This window comes from Rhamphochromis longiceps, linkage group LG4, assembly GCF_057381845.1.
Source record: "Rhamphochromis longiceps isolate RC_006_pf linkage group LG4, R_longiceps_female_GT1.1, whole genome shotgun sequence".
In the NCBI taxonomy this organism is placed as follows: Eukaryota; Metazoa; Chordata; class Actinopteri; order Cichliformes; family Cichlidae; genus Rhamphochromis; species Rhamphochromis longiceps.
Genome location: NC_140560.1, coordinates 33063606 through 33076434, shown reverse-complemented (window position 1 = coordinate 33076434; position 12829 = coordinate 33063606). Strand labels below are relative to the sequence as shown.

Below are 12829 nucleotides of genomic sequence, written 5' to 3'. Positions count from 1 at the left end.
ACCGCTTCTTTTTCTTAGGTTTACTAAATAGTCACTCAGCTAATCGAACAGTTACTGCACCATCTTTCACCATCTTTTGTTACATGCACGCAAGTTGATCAGAGTTGGATTTTGGTTTTTCTACTTTCTACGTATATTCTTCTGTATGGAAAATGTGCATTTTCCACGGCAGAAGTATCTTAATAGTACCTGTAAAAATTCCTGTGTGACTTTATCAGTCTTGCACATGATTGTGGAGGGGTTTTGGCTCACTCTTCTTTTCAGTTCAGTGAGGATTGCCAGATTTGTTTACGCTTTAGCATTTTAATCAGATTGCGGTCTGGCCTTTGTCTGGGCCACTGCAACACCTTGATTCCTTTCTTTTTCAGCCATTCGGTGATAGATTTGCGGCTGCATTGAGACTACTGTCCTGCTGTATGACCCAGTTAAGCTTTAACTCTCCTCAGATTTGTCTCTAGAAAACTTTAGTGTATAGTGTTCATGGTCCACTCAGTGACTAACTCCTGATTCATGGAAAGCTTCATAACTGTGAATATTTTAATGTTTTCCACTTGTGAATAATATTTCTCACTGTAAAATAATAAACTTCAAATTGTTTGGAAACAGTCATATATCCCCTCCCAGACTGACTGGCACGCAACGATTGTTTCTCTAAATAATTTGCAGATGTATTTCCTCCATGGAATTACTTGGGGACCAGCAAAACTGCCAAAAAGTTCTGCTTTGAGTCAGCAGTGGGCTGTTACTTACCCTCTTAATTTATTCATTCTGGAATAAAGAGTCGAAACATTGACTCTACATAAGTGATTTTGTGCGTGACTACATCTATGAGTACATATGTTTGTGTAGATATAGGTCGATGTATGTATATATGAATGAGCTGTATAGCTTGTATACATATTAATGCATTGGTGCAATTTACATCTCGATATATGTAGGCCATAAGTTTTGTTGAAAGGAAGATGAATGTTGCAGTCATTTATTTAACAACAAGAAGGGGGAGGGTTATAGCTTATACTTCTTTATACTCCCTTTTTTTTAACATAAAATGCATAAAAGTTGAGTCCCTTACATTCAATTAAAAGCCAGACCTCATCTGTTTAAAAGCCTGGAAACATTCACAAATTCTGCTAAGAATAGTGGTCAAATATCAAGCCAGAATTATTCCAGTAGCTTGTTGATGGCTACCAAAAGCATCTGGTTGAGGTCCAACTTGCTAAGGAAAGTTTAGCAAAATATTAGTGGGTTGTATGTATGTTTGTCTGTATGTATACTTTTGACCTTGTGTGGATTAGACAAAATCCAAAATAAATTCAAACATGTGCACCCAGTTGTTCTTTTTCAAAGACATTAAAGATGTATGCTGTCTAATCATTCGACCTTGGAAAAAGAATAGTTCCAAGAATCAATTAAAATCCCCAAATTACCATGACATTCACACCCATGAGTGGATGTAAACTCTTGACCACAACTGTATCCATCTGTGGAACCAGTGAGGATGCTTTCACACACTGCTTCTTCTTTTTGGCTTGTTTTAAATAATGACACTCTGTAATATGTGATTTTTTTTATTATGTCCAGACAGTAAAACCTTATCATTTAAAGAGGGTGTACCTTTTTTTTTTTTTTTTACCATGGTTATAAGTGTAAAATACTCTACAATAACTGAATAATTCAGTCTCTCAAAATGTGCTACATGTACCGTCAACTGGAAAGGCTATTTAAACTTTCAGCACATGTCAAGAAAGAAATAAAACACAGTGAGCTTAAAATTGAGTCATCTGATTCTAAGATTAACAGAAACATGTCAGATTACTTCACCACATACATCATTTATTTAAAAAAAAGTGTACAGAAAACAAAACCAGTGTTAAAATGGCAGATCTGAAACCAAAGCCCTAAAAAAAAACATGAAAAGGCTGAGAATTGATTGTAGCTGAAACATAATATTATCTTCAAAGTTTTCAATACTCGATGTAAATCATGTATAGAGTTCAAAGTCCAGTCTCTTGGAGCTGTAGAACTGCGATCCCTCCTGGTCCACCCTCCTACAGTAAACACCACTGCTGAAATAGCCTTCATCCACCCAGTCCTGGAAAGACACCAGAAGATAAGATATTTCAAATTTCAAAGCTGAATGTCATTAGTGTTTTTAAAATTCCTTAAACCTAAAAGCTCTTAACTCTATGAGGTTCATTATTACATTGCTCTAGATCCACAACAAACACCTTTACAATTAGGATAATGTACAGTATAAGATGCTATAATCTATTCATTAATTTTCTGCCTCTTATCAGCCGAGACACCCTGACCTCTTCTTCTCAGCCACCTGCTCCAGCACTTCTAGGGGGGAAACCCTCCCAAACAGTCAACCTCACCCTATCTCAGCCCCCTTCCAAAAAGGCTCATTTCTGCTACTTCTATCTGTGATGTCATTCTTTCAATGACTACCCAAAACCATAGCTGAGATTAGGAGCATAGACTGACCAGAGAATCGACACCTTCACACTCTGTCTTCAACACAATCGATCAGTACAGTGTCTGCATTACTGCAGATGCTGCAACAGTCTGAGATACTTCGAGCAGCAACACCTCCCCAACACGGAATGGACACTCCACCCATTCCCAGTTGGAAACCCAGGCCTCAGATTTAGAGGATGAAAAGATTTTTGGTCTAAAAAGATTCGATTACCGTTATCGATGGCCAGAGAGGGAACCATTTCCCTTCTGATTATTTTAAACAGTCACCTACAAACACTTAACAGAAGTCCTGTTATTCAATTTCAAGTAGTTTTAGGAGAGTACCTGCATCTGCTGGCTTGTGAAAGGGCCGTAGACTTCTGAATTATCCTTATTTTCCCACTTGTACTCCCACATCACTTCATCGCTCACTGGATGGAAGGCAAAATGGGATTAAACCAAAAATACAGTCTTTGAAAATTAAAGCAGATAAAATAACTAAATTACCTCTATTATTGTCATCTTTGTCCTCAGCTGTTTCACCATGCTTCTCATCAAACTTGTCAGCAAACATGTCAAGCTCATCTCCTTCCTCCTCCTCACCCCCCACCGCTGGCCGCTTGCTAGTCATGCTCTTTAACATGTAGGCCAGTTTTTCGTAGGTTTGCTGATAGATTTCAAACATCCCGGATCCAACCAGTCGGTCAGCTAGCGCTGTGAGCCGATCAAGCTTTTCTTTATCCCCTTTGGTCTCCTCTGTGGATTTTTCTTCTTCCCTCAGCTTTCCCTTCTTCCGTCCTCCAAGGCCTCCTAACCGACGGAGCGCTGTAGCGACTGTTTCTCCAGGCTGCAGTAGTTCGATGACAGCTTCAGTGAGCTGGTGCTGTGTGAAGGATGCCAGTGGGTCCTCTGGAGGCTCTGCCTCTTCCTCCTCCTCCTCTTCTTCTTGGTCTGCTTGCTGTTCTTCTCTCTGTTTTTCTTCCTCTGCCTCGTCCTCATCACCTGCTCTGCGTGTCCTTTTGGCTCCAAGACCTTTCTTCTTTTTTTTGAAAGGCTGCTCTCTTATTCTCACCTGAAGAAAAAAGACCTTTTATTACTGAACACTGTTTAAAATATGAAGCACCTGTCACCAAAATGAGATTACAAACTCGTGAAATACAAAGACACCAACACTCAAAAGCAGATTTCGGGCTGAAAAAAGCAGACAAAAAAATAAAAACAGTGAGAGAAAGAATAAACAGTGGTGTAATACAAAGGAACTCAATTACCCAGTCAATGTTATCAAGCCAGTTGTCTCTAATCTGTTGCTCCTTTTTGATGAAATAGTTCCCCTCTGAGTCAAAGTGTCCTTCTTGCATCTCCTCTTCCAGGTTGAAAGGAGTAATAGAAACTCCCTCATCAAAGTCAATGGTTGCTCCCTCTTGACCTGAAAACACAGTTGGCATAGTCGTATTAACCAACTACTCACAAATGATGCTTACGGGTTTTTTCCTGGATTAAAGCGGGTCTTTGGCAAAGCAGTATGTATGTGTTGCTATATTTGCATTTTGTTATTTATGACCATTTATTTCACTTGTGATTTTCCATTGGCTGTGACTAAAAACCCACTGGGGTGCTGCCAAAATTCGCTCTATGTAGGAAAACCCCTGATTGAGCCAAAACAACATCTTTCACTTGCATAGGACAGAAATCAGAGAATTCAGCACCCCTTCTCGCTAAAATGGGTTTGATTTCTTTAAAGTGGGATTAGGTAGGGACACATAATTAAGCACTTTAATCTTGATCAGGACTTTGGATTCCCACAATTAAATGAGTATAATCCTGTGATATTTAGAATACATGCTCCAACAGTTAAAACCTTGACTACCTAACCACATGTGTGAATGTACCACACAAACTGAAATTACCTAGATGTAGTCTGGATGACTAAAACAGTGTTAAAAGACAGATATACAGGGTGGGCCATTTATATGGATACAGCGTAATAACATGGGAATGGTTGGTGATATTAAAGTCCTGTTTGTGGCACATTAGTATATGTGAGGGGGCAAACTCCTCAAGATGGGTGGTGACCATGGTGGCCATTTAGAAGTCGACCATCTTGGATACAACTTTTGTTTTTTCAATAGGAAGAGGGCCATGTGACACAGCAAACTTATTGGTGATGTCACAAGAAAAACAATGGTGTGCTTGGTTTCAACGTAACTTTATTCTTTCATGAGTTATTTACAAGTTTCTGACCACTTATAAAACGTGTTCAATGTGCTGACCATTGTGTTGGATTGTCAATGCAACCCTCTTCTCCCACTCTTCACACACTGATAGCAACACCGCAGGAGAAATGCCAGCACAGGCATCCAGTATCCGTAGTTTCAGGTGCTGCACATCTCGTATCTTCACACCATAGACAATTGCCTTCAGATGACCCCAAAGATAAAAGTCTAAGGGGGTCAGATCGGGAGACCTTGGGGGCCATTCAACTGGCCCACGACGACCAATCCACTTTCCAGGAAACTGTTCATCTAGGAATGCTCATGACCTGGCACCCATAATGTGGTGGTTCACCATCTTGCTGGAAAAACTCAGGGAACGTGCCAGCTTCAGTGCATAAAGAGGGAAACACATCATCATGTAGTAATTTCAAATATCCAGTGGCCTTGAGGTTTCCATTGATGAAGAATGGACCCACTATCGTTGTACCCCACATACCACACCAAACCATCACTTTTGTTGGTCCAACAGTCTTGGAGGGATCCATCCAATGTGGGTTAATGTCAGACCAATAGCGTTGGTTTTGTTTGTTAACTTCACCATTCACATAAAAGTTTGCCTCATCACTGAACAAAATCTTCTGTGTGAACTGAGGGTCCTGTTCCAATTTTTGTTTTTCCCATTCTGCAAATTCTGTGCGCCGATCTGGGTCATCCTCGTTGAGATGCTGCAGTAGCTGGAGTTTGTAAGGGTGACATTTGTGAGTAGCTAATATCCGCCGAAGGGATGTTTGACTAATGCCACTCTCCAGTGACATGCGGCGAGTGCTACGCTGTGGGCTCTTGCTGAATGAAGCTAGGACAGCCACTGATGTTTCTTCTTTAGTGACAGATTTCTTGCATCCACATTTTGGCAAATCCTACACTGAACCAGTTTCACGAAACTTAGCAAGCAGTTTGCTGACTGTAGCATGGGAGATGGGTGGTCTCGCAGGGTGTCTTGCATTGAAATCTGCTGCAATGACCCGGTTACTGCGTTCACCAGATATCAACGCAATTTCGATCCGCTCCTCACGTGTTAACCTCTTCGACATGTCAATGGCTGCGAACACAGAGAAACTTGTAAATAACTCATGAAAGAATAAAGTTATGTTGAAACCAAGCACACCATTGTTTTTCTTGTGACATTACCAATAAGTTTGATGTGTCACATGGCCCTCTTCCTATTGAAAAAACAAAAGTTGTATCCAAGATGGCCGACTTCTAAATGGCCACCATGGTCACCACCCATCTTGAGGAGTTTGCCTCCTCACATATACTAATGTGCCACAAACAGGACTTTAATATCACCAACCATTCCCATGTTATTACGCTGTATCCATATAAATGGCCCACCCTGTACATGCTCCAACAGTTAAAACCTTGACTACCTAACCACATGTGTGAATGTACCACACAAACTGAAATTACCTAGATGTAGTGTGGATGACTAAAACTGTGTTAAAAGACAGATATACAACAAAAATAAACTGTTTGGCACTGTAGAATTGCATTTGCACTGCATTTCGTTGCCCTGTACCTGTGCATGTGCAATGACAATAAAGTTGAATTCTATTCTATTCTAGAAGGTGTCCCGCTTGTCCCTCAGAGTGACTCATCATTTGGTGTTTCGAAATGCTTTGGGTTTAGCAACTAATGTTAACAAAGTAGAAGTTATATGCAAAGTGCTGTGTGTCTGCACTTTAAAGCAACACAACTAACTAAAAAGACAGTACGACCAATGCATGAAGGCCAAGTAAAACAAGGCAATGCTCAAGTGAATCCTCCAAAATTTGCTCAGATAACACAAGGGTGTACGATGTGTCTCTGTAACTGTTCAGCTGACAAAGACACACTGAAATCACCAGTCAACTAAAACTCATTTGGCCAAAAATTACTGTCAACTTAACAGACCTATGATATGTTATCCCCTTCAGCAATTACTTTTCCAAAGTGGCACTACCTCTACTATACACAAAACATTCCAGGGGGAAATAAAAGGAATTATAATATCTCATAAAATCCAAATTCTAAGAAATCAAACTGTCCCTTTAAAGAAATAAAGGGACAGTTCTAAATTTGACTCAATGTGGGGGAAATAAACATGTGAAGAGTAAACAGGACCACTTAAGAGTTACAGATACAGCTTAAATAATCAACATACCCTCAACATCATCACTGTCTAAAATATTATATTTGCTGCTGTTTGTGTCCTCTCCTTCATCCTCTTCATCGCTGTCGAGGGAATGTTTACCCTTAAACCTGGAGCCTGGTCCGCTGACAGCTTCACAACTCTATTTCGAGAGTAGAAGAAAAATAAAAATAACACAAATATTTCACCAAGTGAATTGAAATGACATAAAAAAGATGTATTGACTACTCCTATTTCATCAATTAGTTTTTGAAAAATAAACAAAACAGACACACACACAGAGTAGTGTGCTTTTAATGGTTTCGTCCAAAGAAAAAAATAAATAAAAAGGCTCTAACATTTTATTAAATGTGCCAAAGCACACGAAAAACTCTCTCAGTTAATGCTGCTTCTGCTGTGGTCAAATTGAATTCTTCGGCCACCAAATATAGTCTTTACTAGAGTAAAGGTTATTTGCTTATACGATGCATCTGTGTTTTTAGGATGACTATGAACTACAAATGACTGAGGTTTTTAATGTCATCAATTATATTTGCTGTACAATAATTCCATCCTGGGAAAGAACAGCTCAAAAAAAGCCGTTAAAAGCCCAAATTTAGCATGACATTCACGCCCTGACTGTATGTAAACATCTGCAGCTTTGCACTTGCTTTGAGCATCTCTGGTACAGATGCTTATGTGGCGTTAAGCTGTCTCTTTAGAACATGTTGCTAACTAGTTTGTTACATCAAAAGCTGAAACACTGCTAAATGACCACACATTTGCGTTTTTCAATACACTAAATACATAATAGATAAACACAGGCCAATATGTTGACATCAGATTATTTCACTCTACGAAAGTTAGTGTTAGCACCACCTAACTTTCTATTATTATTGACTATATACACAACTGTATGCATGACACTGACAAATACTTCAGAGCTAAATTTCGGTAACTGACTTATACTGGCGCATTATTGTGCCATTTTAACATTGGAGATATCGAAAGTACGTGTGTGATGCTTGGCTGTAAACAACTAGTAAGAATCTAATTGCACTACAAAATAATTATTGCTAACCTATGCCACCACAGCAGTCTATACTTTTTAAATAACCGTGTAAAGAAGACAGCATTACCTTTTTATTCGGGACATCGTCTTCGAGGTCAAACTCTCCGTTGCCATCCTCAAATGTTACTTTTCTTTTCGACATGGTGCTACAGGAGGAAAAACAGTGACTCTTTTATTCCCGTGAAGTGGAGGTGAAGGTGAGCTGTGATGTTACTTGAGCAGTTTTATTAAACTTTTAAGGCGCGTAGCCCTGTAACGTTGTAATAATTAGCCCTGAACATGCAACTCAGGTTAGCTCTGTGGCTAACATGTTAGCCAAAAACATGAGCTACAAACCACATGCAAATATTACATCTCAAAACGCCTTTGTAGATGTGAAATAACATTTACTGAGTATAATGTTTGCACGCTATAGGTGAAATATGAAAAAGAATCTATTAAAATAATGTTTTGCTGTAAAATGATGTAAAAACTTGCCGAAAATTATTCAAACGACGTTCGTTTTCGACTCAGTTTCTTCTTTTCATGTTTTCACGTTGTCGTTAACAAACAGCGATACGGCGCACTACCGCCACCAGCTGACGAGGAGTATGAATTGGCTTGTATTGTCTTGATGCATGCTCAATCATCCAGGTAAGTAAAAATCCCAAAAGTTGATTCTGTTTACTTAATCATCCACTGAAAACGCTAGATGAACAGAATCAGCTTTTGGGGAATTGGATCGTATATTTCAGAAATACGTGTATTACAGACGTATATAGTGAGTTGTGTGTGAGGCTGGACAATTAGAAAGGAGAAAAGAACTTGTTACGATTGGTTAGGCAGAGAGGTCGGGCTGGATGGGATTTAGTTGTTAAAGATAGAGATAGAAAAGTACTAATGAGTAAAGAGAAAGTTCTTAGACTTAGAGGTGGCGATGAAGGAAGAAAATGCGTGAGATAGGAGAATAGTTAGTGAAAGTCAGTAGGAGCAAGACAGAATACATGTGTGTGAATCAGAGGCGGGTGTAACAGTGAAGCTCCAAATGCTAGAGGTTGTGAAAGTGGATGGGTTCAAATACCTGGGATCAACCATCCAAACTAAAGGACAATGCTCTAAAGAGGTGAAAAAGAGAGTGCAGGCAGGGGAGTGTTGGTGGATACAAGTGTCAGGGCTGATGAGTAACAGAAAAAAAGCAGCAAGAAAGATTTACAAGGTGGTAGTGAGAGATGCCATGATGTGAAGACTGTGGCACTTACAAAAATACAGGAGGCAGCGATGAATATCCAAAGTATATAAGACATCCAAGGCCTTATATACCAAGAAAGGGCTCCTCAGTGTATAAGGCCTTTGATGTCTTTACACGTTGGAGCCTTTTAGATTCTAAATTCTCTGAGGGCCATAAGGATAAAAAGGATAAGTGGATGTCAAAAACAGACACAAGCAAAGAAACGATGAGCTACATTTTCAGGAGGCCATTTAATGTTTTTCTGCTTTTAGATATATGAATAAATATATACTTTTTCTGAACAAAGTTCAAGATACAAGGGACATTTGCCTCACATACAATGAGAGACTTGATCTAAACTTAACTGATATTAAGTTTAGATCAAGTGACAGAAAATGCAGAAGTGAGAGGGCTGAGCATCTCACTTCCAGGTAGCACTTCTTGTCAGTAAGGTTGGTTTCAACTGCCGGTGTATGACCCATCAGCTCAAAGCAGACTCAAGCGCAGAGGCGAGAGAATATAATGTTACCAGGGTTTTGTTACCAGGAAGTGGGTCAAGTTATTTATATTTCAACGCTCGTCCTCTTGTTCATGAGGGAGAACCGGTGGTAGTAACCTGAAACTATACATTCAAACATTGTCTGGATCTGGAGGAGAACAATCGGCTTCACGAGCAGGAATGACAGGAATCAAAGAAAATATGTGCGAATGTAATTAAGGTAAAGTCCACGCGAGAGGGCAAACTGACCCCGTGAGCGATTTATCATTGGCAGGGGTGAGTCTGAGACACCGTTTTCTATTATGTCACTGTTGTTTATAGTTACTAGACAAGAGTGTCGGATTTTGGTCGATACAATTTAGCTGCACAGCTATACACCTGTTTTCACTGTGACTGTAACTTACTTATAGAAAAAGCTCGTAATGGTTGAAATAGCAGTATGAACACAGCAGTACAGCAGTAATAAATTTACTGTGTTGGATCTAGTTTTTACTGCTGTATATGCAAGTATTGCAGTTTTTCGGTTCCTCCGTGACATGACATGGCGAGATTATTTAGCGTGGCTTAAATGGCTTAAAATTCATTCAAATCACATTTAAAAGACATTAAAATCAAAAGCAAAAAGTTAAAGGTACACAAACCAATTAAAGTTAAATAATCTGTACACTTTTAATATTTGCAGACTGTTTCACTAGAAACAGAAGATAAAATCTGCCTTGCTTGGTTTCACTGTAATAGGGAAAACAGAGTAAGCTTGACTCTGATGACCTGAAATATCATTGCTTAATTTTTTCGAATTATTTATTTAGTTTTGAGTCCGTTTTTTGAGTTTTTTCTATTGTTTCAAAATGTTTCATTTTGTGTTGCTACGTTGTGGATGCGGTCGACTCACAGTCATGTAGAAAAATCAAAGCCTTGTGTAAAATCAGGCAGGTCATGTTAATAAATGTAACTAACCTGACACTGACTAAAAATGATGTTAGTTTTATTAGTACACATACTTTTCATAATTTTCATCAAGTATTTTTTCATTTTTATTTGTTTTCTTGAACACCTGCCTTTACTTTTTAACTTTCATGGATGTTTTGTATCATACCAACAAATCCATTTTGCTTTGACACACATAAAACAAGTACAGTAATTTAAGGGCCATGCATGTTTTGCCGTATCACTCTTCTGTCATGTGTTCGTTACATCTAGTGCAGATTTTGGTATAAATATCATCCGAATGCATCAGCGCTTTCTCCTTTTCAGGTGTTGTGATGAAGCTTCATGAGAAGATTTTAACCCATTACCTCTCGTGCACATCTCCAGTGGATAAAGAGGGATATCTCAACAAAAGGGTTTGAGATGATATACATCATAAACAATGTGAAATCACTTTTCATGTGCAAATACAATCTTTTGACTTCATTTATCTTAAATGTCCCCGTAGAAAAAACGAAATGACACCTACCACCGGCGGTGGTTTGTCCTGAAGGCAAACTTGCTTTTTTACCAGGAGCGCCCAGCTGACAGACACCTGCTGGGTGTCATTGTGCTGGAAGGGTGTGCTGTTCAGCACTCGGAGACCGATGGACATTTTACCTTCTCCCTGGTGTTTGGGCCTGGACTCAAAACCTACAGATTTGCAGCAATAGATCGCCAGGGTCAAGAGAGTTGGGTGAAAGCTCTCCACTCAGCCAGCCACTGTTACCTCTCCATGGTGGTGAAAGACCTAGCGAGACAGTATGAAGGTGTGTTAGGAGTACTGCCACCTATACATCAAATTCTCATGTGTTTTTTGCTTTCAATCAGCCATTTTTATATGTTTTTAATCTATGGTTTGCCCAGCACTTAAACAGCTCACTGAGCTTTTAAAAAAAATATAAAAATAGAATAGTCTGGTTTGATTACAGCAAGTTATTTCCCCTAGTCCTGAAATATCACAGCACATAACCTGAATGTAAAATTTAACTGTTGAAATTTTTACACTTTATATATACAAGCAGGGTTCTCTGTTCATATTTTGGTTTCTATTCACAGAAGCTAAGCGGCAGCAAAGCCTGGGTGAGTCCCACCCCTCTGTCAGTGCCCTCAAGCTGCCCACAAACAGCTTCTTATTCACCACAATGCAGCAAACAGCAGTAGTCAGAGAGGGGAGGAGCTTCAGTGCCAGCACCCTTTTACAAGCACCTTCCATACCAGCTAAAGTAGTGGCAAAAAAATCCCCCAAACTCTGGACCAGGAGACATGCTTGTGTCACACCTCTTAATGGACCAGCACCTTTGTATGGGGAGTGGCCTTTGGTGGGATTTGACCTGTTCGAGGATTTTAGCAAACTCCATGATTATTATGGCCAGGAAGTGAAGAAAGTGCGAGAGGACTGGCTGAAAAGTCGTCAAAAAGAAGAGGACCACACTGATCAAGATCTTATTGACCTGGGGTGAAAGAAAAAAGAGTTTAGTGTTTCCTTAGGAGGAACTGAGATGGGGTGAGTCATGTGTGTCAAAGAGGAAGCGAGCCTGTTTTAGTATTTTGACATTTTTGGCAGACACCTGACATCTGTCTGATCAACGCCGGTCATTTTTTAGATTAGCTTTAAACTCTTTGCAGAAAGTTCAGATTTTCTAGATTCTGTGAAGAAAACACACTGGAATGTAAAGCAGGGTAGATGCTGTTCAAAGGGGCCTTTTCTTTTTATATTTTATGGCAATATTTTACACCTGTGATTTTCTTGCTGTGGGATGCCCACCATGATGCAGTGTTAAATAAAAGAGTATTATATGAAATTCACTGTACGATCAAATAAAACATGTCTATTGTTTTTTTATGGCTTGTAACTGGTTCGTTGGCATGTTGACACACAACTTTGATGCACAAAATACAAATAAACATAACTCCTAAGAGCCCCTTCTTAAATCTACGCCTGTGATTAACAGTGGTGGTAAGAAAGTCCATGTTCTGAAGGAAGATGAGCTTAAATACCATCCAAAGCAAAAGAAAGGAGAGAGTGCAAGCATGAGTGTCACCGGTGATTTGTGACAGAAGGATGGCAGCAAGAGTGAAAGGGAAGGTTTAGAAGATGGTAGCGAGACCGGCTACCATGTATGGTTTGGAGATGGTTGCACTGACAAAAATACAAGAGGTGACAGAGTTGAGGATGTTAAGCTTTTCATTTGCAGGTTAGAAATCAGTACATCAGAGGGACAGATCAGAAAGTCAGAGCGGC

The 12829-nt window shown here is 39.5% G+C and overlaps 2 protein-coding genes across 2 annotated transcripts; one reads left to right on the top strand and one right to left on the bottom strand.

Annotated features, from left to right (window-relative positions):
• Positions 1-1552: 1552 nt before the first annotated feature.
• On the bottom strand, positions 1553-8466 carry cd2bp2 (CD2 (cytoplasmic tail) binding protein 2). Its single transcript, XM_085404618.1, has 7 exons — positions 8390-8466; positions 7980-8058; positions 6874-7003; positions 3729-3886; positions 2968-3532; positions 2806-2891; positions 1553-2092 (listed from the first exon to the last, which is right to left on the bottom strand). Exons 2-7 carry the CDS (start codon positions 8052-8054, stop codon positions 1982-1984), a joined length of 1125 nt encoding a protein of 374 aa, XP_085260744.1. The 5' UTR covers positions 8055-8058; positions 8390-8466; the 3' UTR covers positions 1553-1981.
• Positions 8467-9167: 701 nt separating this feature from the next.
• pheta2 (PH domain containing endocytic trafficking adaptor 2) lies at positions 9168-12487 on the top strand. The gene is made up of 4 exons (XM_085404619.1): positions 9168-9894; positions 10873-10961; positions 11054-11354; positions 11644-12487. The coding sequence occupies exons 2-4, from the start codon at positions 10881-10883 to the stop codon at positions 12045-12047; spliced, it is 786 nt and encodes a 261-aa protein (XP_085260745.1). The 5' UTR covers positions 9168-9894; positions 10873-10880; the 3' UTR covers positions 12048-12487.
• Positions 12488-12829: the final 342 nt, after the last annotated feature.

Bases quoted from the DNA above. Each gene is read 5' to 3' on its own strand.
- pheta2 (XM_085404619.1), top strand. From the start codon at position 10,881: ATGAAGCTTCATGAGAAGATTTTAACCCATTACCTCTCGTGCACATCT. The intron at 10,962-11,053 runs GTTTGAGATGAT...ATGTCCCCGTAG, and splicing joins AGGGATATCTCAACAAAAGG to AAAAAACGAAATGACACCTA. The intron at 11,355-11,643 runs GTGTGTTAGGAG...TTCTATTCACAG, and splicing joins CCTAGCGAGACAGTATGAAG to AAGCTAAGCGGCAGCAAAGC.
- cd2bp2 (XM_085404618.1), bottom strand. From the start codon at position 8,054: ATGTCGAAAAGAAAAGTAACATTTGAGGATGGCAACGGAGAGTTTGAC. The intron at 3,887-6,873 runs GTATGTTGATTA...CTGTGTTTTCAG, and splicing joins AGACAGTGATGATGTTGAGG to GTCAAGAGGGAGCAACCATT. The intron at 3,533-3,728 runs GTAATTGAGTTC...TTTTTTCTTCAG, and splicing joins GGCTTGATAACATTGACTGG to GTGAGAATAAGAGAGCAGCC.